Source organism: Microcebus murinus, chromosome 6 (assembly GCF_040939455.1).
Source record: "Microcebus murinus isolate Inina chromosome 6, M.murinus_Inina_mat1.0, whole genome shotgun sequence".
In the NCBI taxonomy this organism is placed as follows: domain Eukaryota; kingdom Metazoa; phylum Chordata; class Mammalia; order Primates; family Cheirogaleidae; genus Microcebus; species Microcebus murinus.
The window spans coordinates 28591198-28612358 of NC_134109.1; the positions used below are offsets into that span (position 1 = coordinate 28591198).

At 39.5% G+C, this 21161-nt stretch overlaps 1 protein-coding gene across 2 annotated transcripts in view; it reads right to left on the reverse strand.

The window, feature by feature from the left end:
• Window positions 1-17312, reverse strand: part of RBM25 (RNA binding motif protein 25) — a 56217-nt gene extending 38905 nt beyond the window's left edge. The window contains exons 1-5 of one of the 2 annotated variants that reach the window (XM_012741193.3): window positions 17097-17312; window positions 8120-8236; window positions 7886-8006; window positions 4468-4517; window positions 1074-1241 (exon numbers count right to left, since the gene is read on the reverse strand). In XM_012741193.3, the coding sequence (XP_012596647.1) occupies window positions 1074-1241; window positions 4468-4517; window positions 7886-8006; window positions 8120-8161 (381 nt within the window). In that variant the 5' untranslated portion in view covers window positions 8162-8236; window positions 17097-17312. The remainder of the gene's footprint in view (window positions 1-1073; window positions 1242-4467; window positions 4518-7885; window positions 8007-8119; window positions 8237-17096) is intronic. The other variant, XM_012741200.3, reaches the window with a different exon arrangement.
• Between the last annotated feature and the right edge of the window lie 3849 nt (window positions 17313-21161).

Consider the following 21161-nt stretch of genomic DNA (forward strand, 5'->3'; position numbering starts at 1 on the left):
AGTTCAAAACCAGCCTGACCAAGAGCAAGACTCCCTCTGACCAAAAAATAGAAAGAAATTAATTGGCCAACTAATATATATAGAAAAAAAAAATTAACCAGGCATGGTGGCGCATGCCTGTAGTCTCAGCTACTGGGGAGGCTGAGGCAGCAGGATCACTTGAGCCCAGGAGTTTGAGGTTGCTGTGAGCTAGGCTGATGCCACGGCACTCTAGCCCAGGCAACAGAGTGAGACTATGTCTCAAAAAAAATAAAATTAAAAGCAGCAACATGACAAAATGTAAAATTCCTTCACTGGATCATAAATCAAAACCAAAAAATACCTATTACAGCCATTATTACTACACATATATTAACAATATTGTCTCAGCCTTAAATTTCTTAAGTGTGATAATGGCATTTTTTTTTTTCTGAGACAGAGTTTCACTTTGTTGCCCAGGCTAGAGTGAGTGCTGTGACGTCAGCCTAGCTCACAGCAACCTTAATCTCTGGGCTCAAGCAATCATCCTGCCTCAGCCTCCCGAGTAGCTGGGACTACAGGCATGCACCACCATGCCCAGCTAATTTTTTGTATATATTTTTAGTTGGTCAATTAGTTTCTTTCTATTTTTAGTAGAGATGGGGTCTCACTCAGGCTGGTTTCGAACTCCTGACCTTGAGCGATCCACCCGCCTCGGCCTCCCAGAGTGCTAGGATTACAGGCGTGAGCCACCGTGCCCGGCCAATAATGGCATTTTGACTATGTAGGAGAATGTCCTTAATCTTAACAAAAACACAAGAGATTCAGAGGTGAAATGTCATGTTGCAACTTACTCTCAAATTATTCAGCAAAAATAAGTATATGGTATTCGTGTGCACACAGAGATAAGGTAAATGTACTAAAATATGTTCATTGATGAGTCTGGGTAAATACAAGTGTATTCACTGTACTACTCATTCTTTTACCTTTTTTACAGGATTGAAATTTTTCAAATAAAAAGTTGGGAAAAATAATCATTCAGAGTCCTCTTTCTGCTTTTCCTTAAGTTTGAAATTTACAGTAAAATTTTTTTTAATGAGAACAGTTAAACTTACCGCTAGGAGCTGTCTTATAAGCATGTCTGAGGCTTTCTCAGAAATATTGCCAACAAAAACCGTAGTAGTGGGACCACAATTTTCATCATTTTCTTTAACCTTTAAGCCAGGATGATCCTTTCTTGCTCCCAAATGCTTTCCAACCATGGACACAGTAGGAACTAAGACCTAAGGTGATAAAAAGCAATAAAATTTAATCAAGCAATTAAATTTCCTATAGTGTAATATAACATTAACTTAAAGTATCAATTTTAAAGTAGTAAAGATACAGCAAGGCCGGGCGCGGTGGCTCACGCTTGTAATCCTAGCACTCTGGGAGGCCGAGGCGGGCGGATTGCTCAAGGTCAGGAGTTCAAAACCAGCCTGAGCGAGACCCCGTCTCTACTATAAAAATAGAAAGAAATCAATTGGCCAACTAATATATATATATAAAAAATTAGCCGGGCATGGTGGCTCGTGCCCGTAGTCCCAGCAACTTGGGAGGCTGAGGCAGTAGGATTGCTTGAGCCCAGGAGTTTGAGGTTGCTGTGAGCTAGGCTGACGCCACGGCACTCACTCTAGCCTAGGCAAGAAAGCGAGACTCTGTCTCAAAAAAAAAAAAAAAAAAAAAAAAAAAGATACAGCATATTATTTAAGCTTCTGCATTTTTGCATACTTAATCTAAGCTCCTAAAACACAGAACATTTCAGTAATCTAAACTTATTCATAGCCGGGCGTGGTGGCTCACACCTGTAATCCTAGCACTCTGGGAGGCTGAGGCAGGCAGATTGCTCGAGGTCAGGAGTTCGAAACCAGCCTGAGCAAGAGCGAGACCCCCGTCTCTATTATAAATAGAAAGAAATTAATTGGCCAACTAATATATATAGAAAATATTAGCCGGGCATGGTGGCACATGCCTGTAGTCCCAGCTACTTGGGAGGCTGAGGCAGCAGGATTGCTTGAGCCCAGGAGTTTGAGGTTGCTGTGAGCTAGGCTGACGCCACGGCACTCACTCTAGCCTGGGCAACAAAGTGAGACTCTGTCTAAATACAATACAATACAATACAATACAATACAATACAATACAATACAATACAATACAATAAAAAAATAAAATAAAATAAAATAAAATAAAATAAGCTTATTCATGACAAGTAAACTTGCAATACTATTAACAGATTATCTTTCTTCTAAAAAAAAAACTTGAGGCCGGGTGCTGTGGCTCACGCCTGTAATCCTAGCTCTTGGGAGGCCGAGGCGGGCGGATTGCTCAAGGTCAGGAGTTCAAAACCAGCCTGAGCAAGAGCGAGACCCCGTCTCTACTATAAATAGAGAGAAATTAATTGGCCAACTGATATATATATAAAAAATTAGCCGGGCATGGTGGCGCATGCCTGTAGTCCCAGCTACTCGGGAGGCTGAGGCAGGAGGATCGCTTGAGCCCAGGAGTTTGAGGTTGCTGTGAGCTAGGCTGATGCCATGGCACTCACTCTAGCCTGGACAACAAAGTGAGACTCTGTCTCAAAAAAAAAAAAAAAAAAAACACTTGAAAAAGCAAATAAAAATAACTAAGACAATTTTATGTTTAAGACATAATTTTTAAGTTTTAAGACATCATAAACCATTTAACTATATCTAGGAAGTTTTTTCACAATTGTACTCTCAGCACCAGTATAAAAAATTTCAATTATCCCTGCTAAACCTCTGGCAGACTATTCAAACACCCTTAGCACTCTCCCCACTTACATTTTGCCTTTTATCAGTTATTTATGTTTCTATCTTATTTTCCCTTTATAGCTTCCCAGAGGAAGATCATTGTACCTGACACCAAATTCAACACAACACCCTCGCTAGGCCCTGAATAAACAGTGGTGAACTAAGAGAACTGCTCCAACCCCAAATTCTACCCTTTCCTAGCTGGAAATAAAAGGGGTAAGAGTACCTGTTCCATGGAGGCCTGTCCCATGGAGGCTTTTCAAAACAGCCCAACTATGGATGTCCAATACAAGAAAAACTGGATTTCCCCTGGGCTGCAGAATCAAATCTTAATAATGCCTCAAAACAGATTCCCATTTACCTATGTAGTTTCCCTCTCCTTTTAACTATGAGTAACATTCCTCTCCCTTTTCAATACCCACAGGTATTTTTTCAAAGTTGAGAAAGTAATGAGATCCACCACCCCTCATAGAATTCCAAATGAAGCCTACTATACCAATTAATTAAAAGAAAAATTGTGGCTAAAGACAAGAGAGTTATTATTATTCATGCACCAGCATTCTTTAAAAGATGCTTGCGGAAGCTCTGAGAAATGTGGACAATTAAGGTTCAGGACCTAAGAATGAATAATAGAACAGTTCAGGAGAAGGCTTTAGTAAAGCTTTACAAAGCTTGAAAACATCATACTAAAGGACAGAGAAGACTCAGATGAAAATTTTTTTTTTTTTTTTTTTTTTTGAGACAGAGTCTCGCTTTGTTGTCCAGGCTAGAGTGAGTGCCGTGGCGTCAGCCTAGCTCACAGCAACCTCAAACTCCTGGGCTCGAGCAATCCTTCTGCCTCAGCCTCCCTGGTAGCTGGGACTACAGGCATGTGCCACCATGCCCGGCTAATTTTTTTTTATATATATATCAGTTGGCCAATTGATTTCTTTCTATTTATAGTAGAGACGGGGTCTCGCTCTTGCTCAGGCTGGTTTTGAACTCCTGACCTTGAGCAATCCACCCGCCTCGGCCTCCCAAGAGCTAGGATTACAGGCGTGAGCCACAGCGCCCGGCCTAGATGAAAATATTAATACCTTTGACAGGGCTATAAATTAGGGAAGAGCAGAAAGGTACTCAACATATATTTCATTTCAAAATTTAAATTCTTCCACGGATCATTCCTACATTCTTTCAAGAGACTAGACAGATCGTTCTTTCACCTCCTAGGACCAAGATAAGATGAGGAAATGATAAAAGAGCCAAAGACCTTGGCCAGGAGAGGTGGTTCATGCCTATAATCCTAGCACTCTGGGAGGCCGAGCAAGGCAGGGGGCTCTTTTTTTTTTTTTTTTTTTTTTGAGACAGAGTCTCACTTTGTTGCCTAGGCTAGAGTGAGTGCCATGGCTTCAGCCTAGCTCACAGCAACCTCAAACTCCTGGGCTCAAGCAATCCTCCTGCCTCAGCCTCCCAAGTAGCTGAAACTACAGGCATGCGCCACCATGCCCGGCTAATTTTCTATATATATTAGTTGGCCAATTAATTTCTTTCTATTTATAGTAGAGACAGGGTCTTGCTCTTGCTCAGGCTGGTTTCGAACTCCTGACCTCGAGCAATCCGCCCACCTCAGCCTCCCAGAGTGCTAGGATTACAGGCGTGAGCCACCTCGCCCGGCTTAGCACTACCATAACTTTTAATTCCTCCTTTAATTTATACTCACAGTTGGAGCAGGAGCCATAATGCTCATTGGTACAGGAATCATTGGAGTTCCTAAAAAAGAAAAAAGCATAATGAGTCTTAAGAATAGTATTATAAATAATTGTATTCTATATCAACTACATACAAATAAGTATCCTCATTCCTAGTTAACATAAATACAAACATAGGACAAATAAAAATAAAATACTGATGAATATGTCTTGTTTTCAAAAGCAATGTGGTATCAGATCAATCTACATAGACTTACAAAAAACACTATTCTTAAAGCAAAATGGCTATCAAAACATGCTTCTGCCTTAAGGAATAATAAAATTCTGGATAGTGATCCATTCATGTTTATATGGTTCAGGGATCCTCAAAATCAGCACTTTTCACAAACACATACAGGTTCACTTTATGGGTGAACAATGGAATTAATGAATCCTTTACAGGTAAAAATACGTTGTACAACATGGTTGAGTACAGTTAACAATATACTGTATTCTCCAAAATTGCCAAGAATGGAGTTTTAAGTGTTTGCACTACAAAAAAAAAGCATGTGAAGTAATGCATATGTAAATTAGCTCAATTTAGCCAGACCACAATGCACATTTCAAAACATGTTGTACACAATAAACATATACAATTTTGTCACATAAAGCAAAAGCAAATCCTTTGAAAGTTTTTATTTTAAGTATCAAATGAGAAATTAATCTGAAAGCCTAAGAATCTTATTCTGGGTTGTTTTACAGAAAATTAAAATCATGCAAAAACTGAGATCAACAGCCAGTTGTGGTAGGTGTATCCTGATGCCTGTATCCTGGTGCTTTGGGAGGCCGAGGTGGGAGAATCACTTGAGGCCAGGAGTTGGAGAATACAGTAAGCTATAATCACGCAACTACACTCCAGCCTGGATAACAGAGCAAGACACTGTCTCTAATTAAATAAATAAATAAATAAATAAATAAATAAATGAATGTATATATGTATGTCACATCCGTAATCTCAGTCACTATCACAGAGGAAACCAATCTCTTAAGACAAGTATCTGCTGCTCTGAATAACACATTCTGAGGGTTTAGGAGCTGTCAATGGCTACTTACCACTGACAACTTATGGGTGTCTGCTTTCAACTGCATTGTTTACTAATTAATAGCTTTGTGTCCTTCCTTATTTACAAAACTAAGAAAGAAATTGTACTATTTGAGAACTAAGGAAAAAGTTGCAATGAAAGAAAAATTAAACATTTGACTACATTCTGAACATAAATTTTTAAATGCTTCCAAATATCTTAAGGTCTGAAATTACCCTTCAGTTCAAATTTAATAACAATTTAAGATTATTTTCCATCCAAGACTGGTAACAAATTCTTAAATATTTAATACTATCCCTTTCTTTTCTTTTTTTTTTTTTTTTTTTTTGAGACAGAGTCTCGCTTTGTTGCCCAGGCTAGAGTGAGTGCCGTGGCGTCAGCCTAGCTCACAGCAACCTCAAACTCCTGGGCTCAAGCAATCCTTCTGTCTCAGCCTCTCAAGCAGCTGGGACTACAGGCATGAGCCACCATGCCCGGCTAATTTTTTCTATATATATTAGTTGACCAATTAGTTTCTTTCTATTTATAGTAGAGTCGGGGTCTCGCTCTTGCTCAGGCTGGTTTCGAACTCCCGACCTCGAGCGATCCGCCCACCTCGGGCTCCCAGAGAGCTAGGATTACAGGCGTGAGCCACCGCACCGGGCCTTCTTTTTTGTTTTTTAAGACAGGGTCTCACTCTGTCGCCTGAGTGCAGTGGTGTCATCATAACTCACTGCAACATCAAACTCCTGGGCTCCTAGACTTTAGTGATCCTGTTGCCTCAGCCTCCCAAGTAGCTGGGACTACAGGCATGCGCCACCATGACCAGCTAATTTTTTTCTATATATTTTTAGCTGTCCAATTAATTTCTTTCTATTTTTAGTAGAGATGGGGTCTCACTATTGCTCAGGCTGGTCTCGAACTCCTGAGCTCAAACAATCCACCCACCTCGGCCTCCCAGAGTGCTAGGATTACAGGTGTGAGCCACCACTCTCACCCAGCCCCTTTATTTTCTTATAATTCATTTAAAATAATTTCAGTTTTCACATTATGATTTTTAAAAAGTACAAATCAAGATTCCTAACAATAAGGATACACCAAACTGCAAAATAGAAAAAAGAGACGTCAGAATCAAATTAGGGTTCAATTCTTGGTTCTAACAACTTTTAGTTATGCAACCTTGGGCAAGCACTTTAACCTCAGTTTCAGTTTCCTCAATTCTATTTCCTCAAAGTGTCTGTGAAATCGAGATAATTTAATGTGAACCCACTTAAAACTAAATCAAGTTGTATCTAAATTTTTCACCTTAACTTTACAAAACAAAAACTCCATTTATCAATTATAATCTATGTGTAAACTTTCTGTTCAAGAAAACATACACAAAAAGACATCTTGAAAAAAAATTTTCCTTTTTACAGTTACTCAAAGTTTAATAGGGCCGGGCGCTGTGGCTCACGCCTGTAATCCTAGCTCTTGGGAGGCCGAGGCGGGCGGATTGCTCAAGGTCAGGAGTTCAAAACCAGCCTGAGCAAGAGCGAGACCCCGTCTCTACTATAAATAGAAAGAAATTAATTGGCCAACTGATATATATATAAAAAATTAGCCGGGCATGGTGGCACATGCCTGTAGTCCCAGCTACTCGGGAGGCTGAGGCAGAAGGATCACTCGAGCCCAGGAGTTTGAGGTTGCTGTGAGCTAGGCTGACGCCACGGCACTCACTCTAGCCTGGGCAACAAAGCGAGACTCTGTCTCAAAAAAAAAAAAAAGTTTAATAGTATGTTTCCAGCCAGGCATGGTGGCTCACGTCTGTAATCCTAGCACTCTGGGAGGCCGAGCGGGGTGGATTGCTCGAGGTCAGGAGTTCAAAACCAGCCTGAGCAAGAGCAAGACCCCGTCTCTACTATAAATAGAGAGAAATTAATTGGCCAACTAATATATATAGAAAAAAATCAGCCAGGCATGGTGGCGCATGCCTGTACTCCTAGCTACTCGGGAGGCTGAGGCAGCAGGATTGCTTGAGCCCAGGAGTTTGAGGTTGCTGTGAGTCAGGCTGAAGCCATGGCACTCACTCTAGTCTGGGCAACAAAGCGAGACTCTGTCTACAAAACAAAACAAAACATTAAATAGATCAACTGTTTGTAACCTACATGGTATGAATCAATTCCAGTAAACTGTTTAAACATCCCAGATGATTTTGATACTTACCCAGGTATAGAAGAAACTACTGCCATAAAAAAATGAAAATCCATCATTTCCAGAATGATGCTGAGAGACATCTGTACTACTAACAGTCACACACATAAAATTTTCCTAAAGTAGTATCATAATGACAAAAGTACAGGACAAAAAACAGTAACAATAAACTTACCTGGAGGTACAGGTGGAGGAAAGCCAGGAAACTGTGGGGGTGGGATCCCTGGTGGGAGTGCTGGGATTCCCATGGGAGGGCGATTCAAATGAGGGGGGAAAGACATTCTTACTGCAGCGGTCTAAAGAAAAAAACCATGACAAATCATTTTATTTGAAAAACTTTACAACTTGATATGCCTGGTTTGTTGGCCTTCATTTTTAGAGTATCTGCAAAATTCTAAAGTTTTCTTACCCAAAGGAGTTGGCAAAGACCCTCTTTTCTCTGTCTGTCCATTGAGAATTTTTAAAACTTAGATCTTTTCTAAAATAAGTTGCCAAAATGTACACGATCTAAGTTCAGGATAGACTCCTACAATCATGTGGGAATACATATAAAGGAAGAAAAAAATTTTGAGGTTCAGTTAATATCCGAAAATTAAATGCCATACATCAACGAATCTTTTTAAACCAAACTCAGAATCCAGAGGGTATCTAACAGGTTTTTTTAAAAGTGTTCTGATGCATTTATTTTTTAAATACCCATCAGCACCCTGAAAACTAAATTTACAAGGTTACACAGTATTTGTTGATTCAATCTTGGCCAGTTCCTAAAGTATAAATGTGTCTGTAAACTACACACCTGGGAGGGAAAAACTGCTGACATCAGGTCACATAGTAACAATTCAAATATAAAGAGAACATACAACTGTTGACAATAAGTCATAATTTTTCTTAAACTTAAAAGTAAACCTCTTAACCATTCTTGAATCAAATTTAGGAATCAGAAGCTAGTATTTGATTTTTAAAGATGTAAGAACATATTTAACTGTTTTGTTTAGTTTGTAACATTAAAGGAAACTGTCCTTTAGCTAAATGAACACGAGTATTTACAACTTTTCCTCCATCAAAATTTTATTTTTGTTGACATACTTAAGCATCCAGAAATATTGGAAAAAGTAGACAACAATGTTAGGATGTCCTAGGAGGGTTCCATGCACCAATTTAAAAAAAGTAGCTGGGCACAGTGGCTCACGCCTCTAATCCCAGCAACTCAGGAGACTGAGGAAGGAGGACTGCATGAGGCCAGGAGTTTGAGACCAGCCTGGGCAAAAACAGCCAGAAGCCAGGCATGGTGGCACATGCCTATAGTTCCAGGTACTCAGGTGGCTGAGGCAGGAGGATCACTCTTCAGCCCAAAAGTTTGAGGCTGAATTTGCAACTGAGTTATAATCATGCCACTGTACTCTAACCCAGCCAACCGAGTGAGAACTTGTCTCAAAAAACAAAACAAAACAAAAAAGTAGCTAAAATAAGTGGGATGATTCCCCTATCATTGATTCCTCTAAAATTGGTGATTTGATAAATAGATATATCTGTTGGGACAGTAGGAAAAATTCCCCAACTCATAAATGAAATCCCCCTACTCTGCAAGTGAAGTCTATAGTTGATAAAAGTGATTTTACACTAGGAGGCAGAGGTGGGCAGATTGCTTGAGGTCAGGAATTCAAAACCAGCCTGAACAAGAGGGAAACCCTGTCTCAACTAAAAATAGAAAGAAATTAATTGACCAACTAAAAATATATATATATAGAAAAAATTAGCCGGGCATGATGGTGGATGCCTGTAGTCCCAGCTACTCGGAAGGCTGAGGCAGTAGGATCACTTGAACCCAGCAGTTTGAGGTTGCTGTGAGCTAGACTGATGCCACGGCACTCACTCTAGCCTGGGCAACAAAGTGAGACTTTGTCTCAAAAAAAAAAAAGCTATTTAAAATTTTTTTTCCTGCTATTTTCTCTCTTTTGTGTTTTTAATTGTTTTACTCACCCTTCAGAAGAGAGGAAATAAAAAGTGCAAGTCTTCCACTTCCTTGCTCCCTAACCCCAACAGTTTAGTATATATTGCTGTGTTCTTCTAAATATCTTTCCATACATAAAAACTAATATATAATCATTTGTATTTTTCTACAATATAATCGTGCTATACTGTCCCATGAATTTCTGCATCATCATTGACATCTCTTCATGTCAGTTTATTAAGTTTTATTTCAGTTTTTATAATATAGTAAATTATTACAATACAGACAAAACAGTTGGCTCCACTTTTTTACGTCTTACAAATAATGTTTAACAGTCTTGGACTTATTAGGCATATAACCAACCATATACATCTGTGCAGGTAATTCTACAGTACAGATTAGTACTAGATGTATGTATCTACACTTTACCTCCAAATCATCCCCCAAAACTGGTGTACAAATTTATATTCCCACCACCCATACATAGGTATGCCCTTTCCTCATCATCATTGGAATAAATCAGCGTTAAACTAATAACAATATAAGTAAAAATGCTCTTATTTCAATTTACATTTCCCTTATCACTAATGAGGTTGAGTATCTTTTTACCTGTGTATTGGTAATTTCTTTAAAACAGAAAAGCATGTCCTTCATGCTCACAACTGTTCTCCCTCCAACTGTTCCTTTGACTTAGTAATTAGGATAATACAATATTCTATAAAATCTAAACTTCAACTTCAGCAAATACAGTATACTTAAAATATTTAGAAAACTCTACAGGTAAAGGAATTCCTAAGATGATTTCATGTACTTAGCAAATAAAGTACCAGAAAATGCTTTAAAATATTACGTAAGTATCAGCATATATTAACACAAGGAAAACACAAGATTATAAAATTACTAATGTGTTGAGTTTTTAAATAATCTTTTCATAATACTCTTGCCCAAAAACAAAAACAAGTATTCCAGAGGATGTATCTCCTTTTTAAACAGAGAAGGCTACTGTCCTACTTACAGAAGCTCTTGTATTATCATTATAATACTCTATCTCAGCAATTTCTTAGGAGGGCAGTTGATTTTAACACCTGTTGAATAAATAAATTGATTAATGAATCAATCAGTAAACAAACTCTGAGGAACTCAACAGATTTATTAAGCTACCTCATGTTGGGTACTATGTTAGCAATGGCCCTGTGCCTGGCCTCACAACGGTTATAAGATTGGGGCTTGAATTCATCTTTAGAACCACTTTTTTCCCACTACTATAAAATATAAATAATATTTAAAAAGTAAAATTCTGTACTATGGATAGTCCCTTTTTTCCCTTCAAGATAATGGCCCCCTAAAGAAATTCAGAAAACAAACATTTCTGGTGATCTTTCATAATTTTGGTTTTTTTTTGAAACAGGGTCTTTTTGTTTTGTTGAGACAGGGTCTTACTCTGTTGCCCAGTCTAGAGTGCAGTGGTGTCATTGTAGCTCACAGCAACCTCAAACTCCTGGGCTCAAGCCATCCTCCTGCCTCAGCCTCCCAAGCAGCTGGGACTACAGGCACATGCCACTGTGTCTAATTTTTCTATTTTTATTAGAGATGGGGTCTCATACTTGCTCAGGGTGTTATCAAACTCCTGAGCTAAAGTGATCCTCCTGCCTCTGCCTCCCAGAGTACTAGGATTACAGGAGTGAGCCACCTCGCCCAGCCAATCTTTGATAAATATTAATGCTCACTTAACATAAAACTATATGTTGAAATAAGCAGTTTTAGAAAATTAAAGTGTCAACTACTTATTTTGACATAGTTTTGTTTTGCCATGTGAAAATGATTGAGAGTAAACTTTTATAACCAATGAGCAAAGCTTATCAGTTGTTACCTACAAATGATAAATAAAATGAATTTTAATACTCTTATAATAATAATTTATACAGACATTGAAGTTGGTAGGTACTTTGTGGAAAAACAAAGCAGGGAAGAGAGCTAGGGAGTGGTTTATTTTTTTTCTTTTTGAGACAGTCTCACTCTGTTGCCTGGGCTAGAGTACTGTGGCATCAGCTTAGCTCACAGCAACCTCAATTCCTGGGCTCAAGCGATCCTTCTGCCTCAGCCTCCCAAGTAGCTGGGACTACAGGCATGCACCACCATGCCCGGCTAATTTTTTCTATAGATTTTTAGTTAACCAATTAATTTCTTTCTATTTTTAGTAGAGACGGGGTCTCCTTCTTGCTCAGGCTGGTTTCGGAATTCCTGAGCTCAAACAATCCTCCAGTCTTGGCCTCCCAGAGTGCTAGGATTACAGGTGGGAGCCACCATTCCTGGCCAGGGAGTGGTTTATTTTAAATATGGTGATCAGGCTTCACCACAGGTGAAGATTTCAAAGATTTTAAAGAGGCTGAGGCATGAAGCGGTATTCCTATCTGGGGAGAAGAATTTTGCAAGCAAAGGAAACAACAAATACAAAGAGACTGAGTGAGGTGGGCATGGCATGTTTGCAGGAGGACCAGTAAGGCCAACAGTAAGATTTCAGCAGAATAAATGAGGAAAGGCAATACTGAGTGTTATCTGGGGAGGGTATTCAGAGAGTGTAGGGCTTTTAACACACTGTGAAGGTTTTGGTTTTCACTCTGAATAAGATGAAAAACATTTGTAAGTTTTTTGTTTTTTTACTTGATTTACATTTTAATAGTATCACTGGCCACTGATTTAAGACTGGAAGGAAATAAGATGGAAGCCAAGAGACTACTGTCACAATCCAGGTAGATGAGATGGTGGCCTGGAACAGGAGGTAGTGATGAAGTTGGTATCAAGTTGTTCGATTCCTGATATATTTTGAAGGTAGCCAATAGGATTTGCTGAGGAATTGTATGTGAACTTTAAGGAAAAAGAGAGATGTAGAGTTATTTTATTAGCACTGAAATGATTTAAATAGCATTTTTAACAATATTAAAAGTGTTTTAATTTTGGAAGGTTCAATGCACCTGGATCTGCTAAGTATGAAACTTTATGGTCCCAAATAACAAAAACGAATACCTATGATGGAAGTGTTCCCCATCTGTAGGGTGGTGGTGGTCAAGCAGCTGTATGCATTTATTAAAACTCATTGAAATTAAAAGGGATGCACTTTATTGTGTGTAAATTTTATCTCAATAAATTTGGTCAAAAAAAGGGAAAAAAATAATTTATCTCTACTATCCAACACATACATGCACTTTGCTTTTTTCTTTCCCACTTTTTTCTCTGTAATCTTTCAAACCATTCTTTTTTTTGCACTCCTGGGAATATCATAGGTATACAAAATATAGCAAAATACTGCTTGCTTACAAGCATTTCTCTATTGCAGACTTATCCAGATAGAAACAAAGTATTTCACCAATGATAGATTTTTAGACTAGCTCTCCATCATCAGTACATTGGGTGTTAAATTTCCAGTAAAAATGAATCCATAGATTCCCTTAAGCAAACACTCACATACAACCTATTCATTCACTCAGTAAAAATCTACTTGCAATTATGAGCCAGGTCTGCAGAATTATTTTGTTCCATTCCCAAAGAAGAATAGGAAATGTTTGGTTAACAAAATTATTTCTTTTATTGTAAAGCTTTTCAGAAGCATGAAAATACTCAAAGGTTTTGAATCTCCATAAAGGGAGGTGATTTTGAGAGATTTCCACTTTGTCATTTCACCATTTCACAATGATTAAAAAACAACACAATTTACAAAGAAAAATTAGTGGTTGCCCAGAACTGCCATAGAACAGAGTGACTTGCAAACAGGCAGGAGATAATGGGTACACAACTCTGTACATTTACAAGTTAATTTTATATGTCAACCACACCTTCGTAAAACTGCTTTTTTAAAAAGTTTGTTATGGCCAGGCCCGGTGGCTCACGCCTAGCCACCTGTAATCCTAGCACTCTGGGAGGCCGAGGCAGGAGATTGCTCAAGGTCAGGAGTTCAAAACCAGCCTGAGCAAGAGGGAGACCTTGTCTCTATTATAAATAGAAAGAAATTAATTGGCCAACCATATATATATATATATATATATATATATATATATATATATATATATATAAAATTAGCTGGGCATGGTGGCACATGCCTGTAGTCCCAGCTACTTGGGAGGCTGAGGCAATAGGATTGCTTGAGCCCAGGAGTTTGACGTTGCTGTGAGCTAGGCTGACACCATGGCACTCCATCTAGCCTGGGCAACAAAGTGAGACTCTGTCTTAAAAAAAAAAAAAAAAAAAAAAGTTGGTTATCATCCTGCAGGAGCTGGATTTTATGAAGAAATAAAATTTTAAAATGTGATATCAATTCAGGACAACTGGCAAAATCTAGTTAAGACCTGTAGATTAGGTAATACTGTATCAATGTTAATTTCCTGTTTTTGATCATTGTACTGTTGTTAAATAAAAGATGTGCTAGTTTTTAGGTAACAATTATGGGCTAAGGGGCATCATGGCTGCAACTTTCTAGCATAACATTTCAGAAGAAAACTGGAGAAAGAGGATAAAGCAAATTGGTAAGATGTTAACATGTGAGGAATGTGTGTGAAAGATATTTGAAATTTTTTGTACTATTCTTGCAACTTTTTTGTAAATTTAAAATTATGTCAAAATAAAAAATTTTAAAAAAGCAATAATTCTGAGTTGTGGAAATACTCTTCCCTTTATTTTCTTCACATTTCAAATTTTTTAAAAAAAGAAGAGAAGCTATTTAAGAAGCTTTAAGAAGGAATCAAAACCCCCTTTCAAAAATAGCAGTGGTAGTATCAAAGACAATCAGAAAATTTTAAAAGTACACAGAATATCTCTGCAAAGATGTTAAGATTCATCAATTACTTTTGCTTCCAAAGCTACAAAATAATCAAAATAATTCTGCTCCAAATCATGTATAAATGAGAAAAGTAAATTGCTAATTTGTTTGTGGACAGAAAGGTAACTTAACTTGAAAACTTCAAATTCCTATTTGGTATGAAGCAGTTACCCAATGTTAACATAGATTAATCTTATTAAAAAAATATATCCACCAGCCTGAGCAAGATCAAGACCTAGTCTCTACAAACAGTTGAAAAATTATCGAGGTGCAGTGGCACACGTCTGTAATCCCAGCTACTGGGGAGGCTGTGGCAGGAGGATGGCTTGAGCCCAGGAGTTTGAGGTTGCAGTGAGCTACGATGATGCCACTACAATCTAGCCCAGATGACAAGAGTGACCCAGTCTCCAAGGGGAGGGGAATATATATATATATATATATATATATATACACATATATATATATATCCATCCAGAGCCTCAAAACAGTGGAATAAAAAGACAGTAAACCACAAAATATAAAAACTTAGTCAAAACCATTATTAATACATGGTGCCTATATGCAACAGTGGGACATTTTTTTCCTAAAAATCTTTTGGTATTCTACAGGGGGTGGTAGAAGGATCCACTTTTGCAACCAAAGAGAGAAAAATCTGGTAATTCCAAAAAAGATGATTTAATAAAAATATCAACATTTTTATCTACTTTTGTTTACAAAAGTTTTTCATCATACATTCTCATTTAAACTCCCAAATTACTTGGTGTAGATTTGTATTATTCTTTTTACAAATGAAGAAGCTAACAAGTCCAAAGGCACACAACTAGAGGGCAGAGACTCCAAGGTCCCCACTACCCTGAAATTACCAATTCAAAGGCTGTTTTCACTATACCACAAAGCCTCTTGCTAGTAATAACAAGTCAATAAGGGCCGGGCGCGGTGGCTCACGCCTGTAATCCTAGCTCTTGGGAGGCCGAGGCGGGCGGATTGCTCAAGGTCAGGAGTTCAAAACCAGCCTGAGCAAGAGCGAGACCCCGTCTCTACTATAAATAGAAAGAAATTAATTGGCCAACTGATATATATATAAAAAAAAAAATTAGCCGGGCATGGTGGCACATGCCTGTAGTCCCAGCTACTCGGGAGGCTGAGGCAGAAGGATCGCTCCAGCCCTGGAGTTTGAGGTTGCTGTGAGCTAGGCTGATGCCATGGCACTCACTCTAGCCTGGGCAACAAAGTGAGACTCTGTCTCAAAAAAATAAAATAAAATAAAAAAATAAATAAACAAGTCAATAAGAAAGGAACTTCTCAAGGACTCAATTTTGATTTTGTTTATAAAAGTCTATTCAGAATATACAGGCTCTTGCACTTCACTGAAAATTCTTAAATAATAAATATCAATTAATATGGACTTAATCACTTACTATATGTTACCTGGATACCATACTAAGAATTTTACATAGGTTTTTCTCAATTAACCCCAGCCCCAATAACCTATAAAATAGATACTATTATAAGCTTCATCTTACAGGTGAAGAAAACCGATACCTTAAGAAAAGTTAAATTAATTAACATATTAAAATATCTATTTGAATCATGAGGAACTGACGACCAACTGAATGGCTTTCTGGGCCTCTGAATGTTTTTAGAAATAACCTTTAAAAAATTAGAGTTCCAAAGACAATACAAAATTGTTTATACACTACTGCCAACTACCTAAGACACAGTACTTCACACTAGAGCAGTCTGGTGCAAGAGAAGTCCAATCTCTTCCCTCCTTTTGGTCGACTCCACTTTGCCCAGTATTAAAAATGGCATTTCCATGGCAATATAAATCCGTACTACATAACTTCAAAATAATCTTCATACTCCTAGATCTATTTTGAAAAACGTTATTTAAAAAGCAATATTGAAAACCAAAGAACTAACATTTCAAAGAGGAACTTAGTAATCGCCTAGAATGAATGGCGGTATGGTTTACTGCACCCTCCAATGCGGAAAGGGGGCAGGACGACAATGCTCATGAAAATCTTAAGCAGGCCAAGAGAGTGCTAAGAAAGGTAGGTATCAACTACGTGGGGGAGGGCGGGAGGAGGGGGAGCAGTTCACTTGGTAGCGGGCTGTAGATGACCAAGAGGAAGGTAAAGAAATCCGTTGGTGGCCAGCACCTCGCTAAAAAGGGTGTGTGCAGGCTGACTTCACGGCAGAGCCTGTGACGAGTGTGTCCGAGGCCCGGAAAATTTACCGTAGGCTCCACAAGCTCGGGTAAGTCAGGGGAAAAGGGTCCCCAGATGCAAGGCAACCGTGTTCTGGCTAACGTGGAGCCCAGAAAGGGCCGAGACAAGACGATTCACTCCGTGGCGGAACGTGGAAGGAAAAGGGAAAGTGGGCGACAATGCAAAGAGGAAAGCTCAGGCAGTAGGTTCGACCTCCACGGGCTCCGGCTGGGCCCACTGGCTTTTGAGGCCTTAGAGAGGCGAAGAAACCCCAAGCCTCGTGCCCGACCCCTCCCCCATCCTAACCCCCCCCACCCCACCCCGGCCCTTTGGCAGCCACCCCGGCTTTTTCTCCTCCCCTAGCAGAGGTACCCGGTCTCCCGGTTTCCACACGCGTTCACAGGCGTGAACTCACCCGCCGCTGAGGAAACAGTACTGTTTTCGCGGTCTTCTGTGATCCAGGTTACGAGTGGGCTCCACCGGTTCGAGGTTTCTGCGCGCCGCTCGCCCGGGAGACTGGTTCCGAAGCGCCTACTCGCACAGGCCGCAAACACAGCCGCGCAGCGCGGGGAGCTTCTGGAGGTCTTCCTCTTGCCCGGCGTGCACTGCGCCCGGGGGCGTGGAGAGGAGGACCATAGAGAAGAACGTATATAGATAGTCTCCGCTGTTGGCTCTGACTCACCCAGCGAAGACGAATAACCATAGAGAAGGAGCGCCCACTGGGGACTAGAAAGGCTCGAGCTGTAAATTACGACCCACCCTGCCATTTTTGATTGGAGGTAATTGAATCTTATGACTACGCGACGCCATCTTGAGGTCAAGGTTCCGGCTGGGTACGGCCTGAGGGTTAGAAGATTTCTCACTTTCAGAAATTTTTCGGGATCAGTACCTTGCTCTGTGATTCATTGGCGTTCGAGGAACTGATAACTGAGCCCGCCCCACAACTTCAGTAGAAACCCCGAGTGCTAATTTTTGCCTAGAAAACAACTACTCTTGATAAGAAATAACTGGCAAATGCTGTGGTGGTTTTGTGAAGAGTGGGCAAGCACAGAAAAACTGATGCGCTGGCGTAGGGCTAAAGAGGTGGCTAGAAGATGTTTGAAAATGTAAAAAGGCCCGTAAGACGGTTTAACACAGCTTTCATTCTGTAATGTAAACATGGTAAAAATAACTTCACTTATTAGAGGAAATGAATAAAACTAATCATGAATTATTACATTAGATCAATTTATGTACCTTATAGGCAATATCTATTTATACACCTTTGCTTCCCAACTGCTTGCTTCTCGGAAAGCTTATAATTTATTCAGTATAAAGTTATTGCCTCCCTGAGTACCAGACGCTGTGCTAAGTGCTGAAGTATGAAGGTAAATGGGAGTGAGATTTGTTCCTATCCTGGAGGAATGGTGGGCAAGGTGGAATACATGACAAACCCTAACCATCGTGTATAGAACTGAAACATACCTACACACTGTCTTGTCTGCCTTTCCTACTTAATTTTACTCTAAAGCGCTTATAATGTCTACCATGCCGTATATTTATCTTATTGATTTTATGGTTTGCCCCTACCTGGCTAGATCGTAAAAGCTTAGAGAGCATGGATTGTCTGTATTTTTCACTACTATAGCCTCAGTGCTAGAACAGCAAGCACTCAGTAAACAATTGTTGAATGAAAGAAATGATTACCATATACTGGCTACAAACAGCACACAAAATGCAAGGGGAACACTAATAAGAAAGTCTTCCAGGCCGGGCGCTGTGGCTCACGCCTGTAATCCTAGCTCTTGGGAGGCCGAGGCGGGCGGATTGCTCAAGGTCAGGAGTTCAAAACCAGCCTGAGCAAGAGCGAGACCCCGTCTCTACTATAAATAGAAAGAAATTAATTGGCCAACTGATATATATATAAAAAAAATTAGCCGGGCATGGTGGCGCATGCCTGTAGTCCCAGCTACTCAGGAGGCTGAGGCAGAAGGATCACTCGAGCCCAGGAGTTTGAGGTTGCTGTGAGCTAGGCTGACGCCACGGCACTCACTCTAGCCTGGACAACAAAGTGAGACTCTGTCTCAAAAAAAAAAAAAAAAAAAAAAAGAAAGTCTTCCAGCCTGAGCAAGAGCGAGACCCTGTCTCTACTAAAAAAATAGAAATTAGCTGGACAACTAAAAAAATTATATATATATATATAATTTAGCCATATATATATAATTTAGCCACAATATATACATATTTATATATAAATATATAATTTATATATATATAAATATATATATTTAGCCAGGCATGGTAGCGCATGCCTGTAGTCCCAGCTACTCAAGAGGCTGAGGCAGGAGGATTGGCTTGAGCCCAGGAGTTTGAGGTTGCTGTGAGCTAGGTTGATGCCATGGCACTCTAGCCTGGGCAACAGAGTGAAACTCTATATCAAAAAAAAAAAAAAAAGAAAAAGAAAGTCTATATATAACTCAATACCATCTGTAAAATTTACAACCATCTCTATTTCCGCTTGTCAGGCTTCCTTACTATTAAATAATGTTAGTAATGCCTATTCCCCAGGACTATTGCAAGGATTAAATTAACAAATGTATATGAAAGTACTTTCTTCAGTAAAGTGCTAGGCTAATGCTATTTACAATTCATAAATAAAAAGACTTTGTGCCTTTTTTTTTTTTTGAGACAGAGTCCTGCTTTGATGCCCAGGCTAGAGTGAGTGCCTTGGCGTCAGCCTAGCTCACAGCAACCTCAAACTCCTGGGCTCAAGCAATCCTGCTGCCTCAGCCTCCCAAGTAGCTGGGACTACAGGCATGTGCCACCATGCCCAGCTACTTTTTTCTATATATATTAGTTGGCCAATTAATTTCTTTCTATTTAGAGTAGAGACAGGGTCTCGCTCTTTCTCAGGCTGGTTTCGAACTCCTGACCTCGAGCAATCCGCCGGCCTCGGCCTCCCAGAGTGCTAGGATTACAGGTGTGAGCCACCTCGCCCGGCCAATTTTGTGCCTTTTTTTAACAAGCACAGAAATAAACAGAAATCCTCTCAGGTTACTGTGTATCCCTCCGTATTAGAAACATTGTACACAAATTCACATATTATTTGTATAATAAAGCCTTAAAGAGAAAGCTCTTAACACCCCATAAGCTCCACCTCCTGTCAGATCAGCAGTGGCGTTAGATTCTGCATTATGGTGAGTTGTATATTTATTTCATTATGTATTACAATATAATAATAATAAAAATAAAGTGCGCAATAAATGTAATGCGCTTGAATCCTTCCAAAACAACCACACTCCACACACACACACACACCTGCGAGTCTGTGGAAAAAATTGTTTTCCATGAAACAGGTCCTGCTGCCTTAAGACACAGGGATAAATTTATAACCTAATAGAAAGGGCCTAATTGACCCTTTTTTTGTACCAGACACCATTTTGAGCATTTTGCAAATATCAACTCCTTTAATCCTCACAACAACCCCTTAAAATAGAAACTGTTGGCGACTCCCGCGCACGCTGAAGATGGCGGCAGCTGTGTGCAGGTTGCTCCGGGCCTCGGTTGCTCGACAGAAATTGTTGCTTTTAGCGACAAAGCCAATGAATTTCGGGACGTGAACTGTGAAGTTGTTGCAGTGTCAGTGGATTCCCACTTTAGTCATCTTGCCTGGATAAATACACCAAGGAAGAATGGGGGTTTGGGCCACATGAACATCGCGCTCTTGTCAGATTTAACCAAACAAATTTCCCGAGACTACAGTGTGCTGTTAGAAGGTCCTGGCCTTGCACTCAGAGGTCTCTTCATAATTGACCCCAATGGCGTCATCAAACATCTGAGTGTCAACGACCTCCCAGTGGGCCGAAGTGTGGAAGAGACCCTCCGCTTGGTGAAGGCATTCCAGTTAGTGGAAATTCATGGAGAAGTCTGCCCAGCAAACTGGACACCGGATTCTCCTACAATCAAGCCAAATCCAACTGCTTCCAAAGAGTACTTTGAGAAGGTAAACCAGTAGATCGCCCCATGTGTACCTGCAGCTTCTCACACCAGAGAAGAACCACAGTTGGAACCTGCTTTTAGCATTTAAGAGATGATTGTTTGTAGAAGGCAAAGAATCAATTATGCTTATATTCATAAATACTACTCTTTTGTTTTTGTAACACTGGCTAAGACTTTTTAAATGTGGTTAGTTATTAGTATTATAAAGAGTTCTTTATTGGTAACATCTTGATGGCTAGCTAGCTAGTTTCTACAGAATGCCTTGTTCACCTATTTCTTAGATCATGTCTTCAAAGGGTAAAAGAAACACTCTTTTTGCTTAGCCTTATTTAAACCTTTGTCTACACCAAAGTAGTACAACAAGTATCAAAAGCCTCTGATCAAGGGTCCTGAAATTTTGTTTTTAAATTTCTTTGTATTACACTGAATCTTCTTTTAAGGTAACAAGGATCACAGTTTTAAGTTGTTAGCATCAGCAGTCTAACTTAACATCTCCCAATGG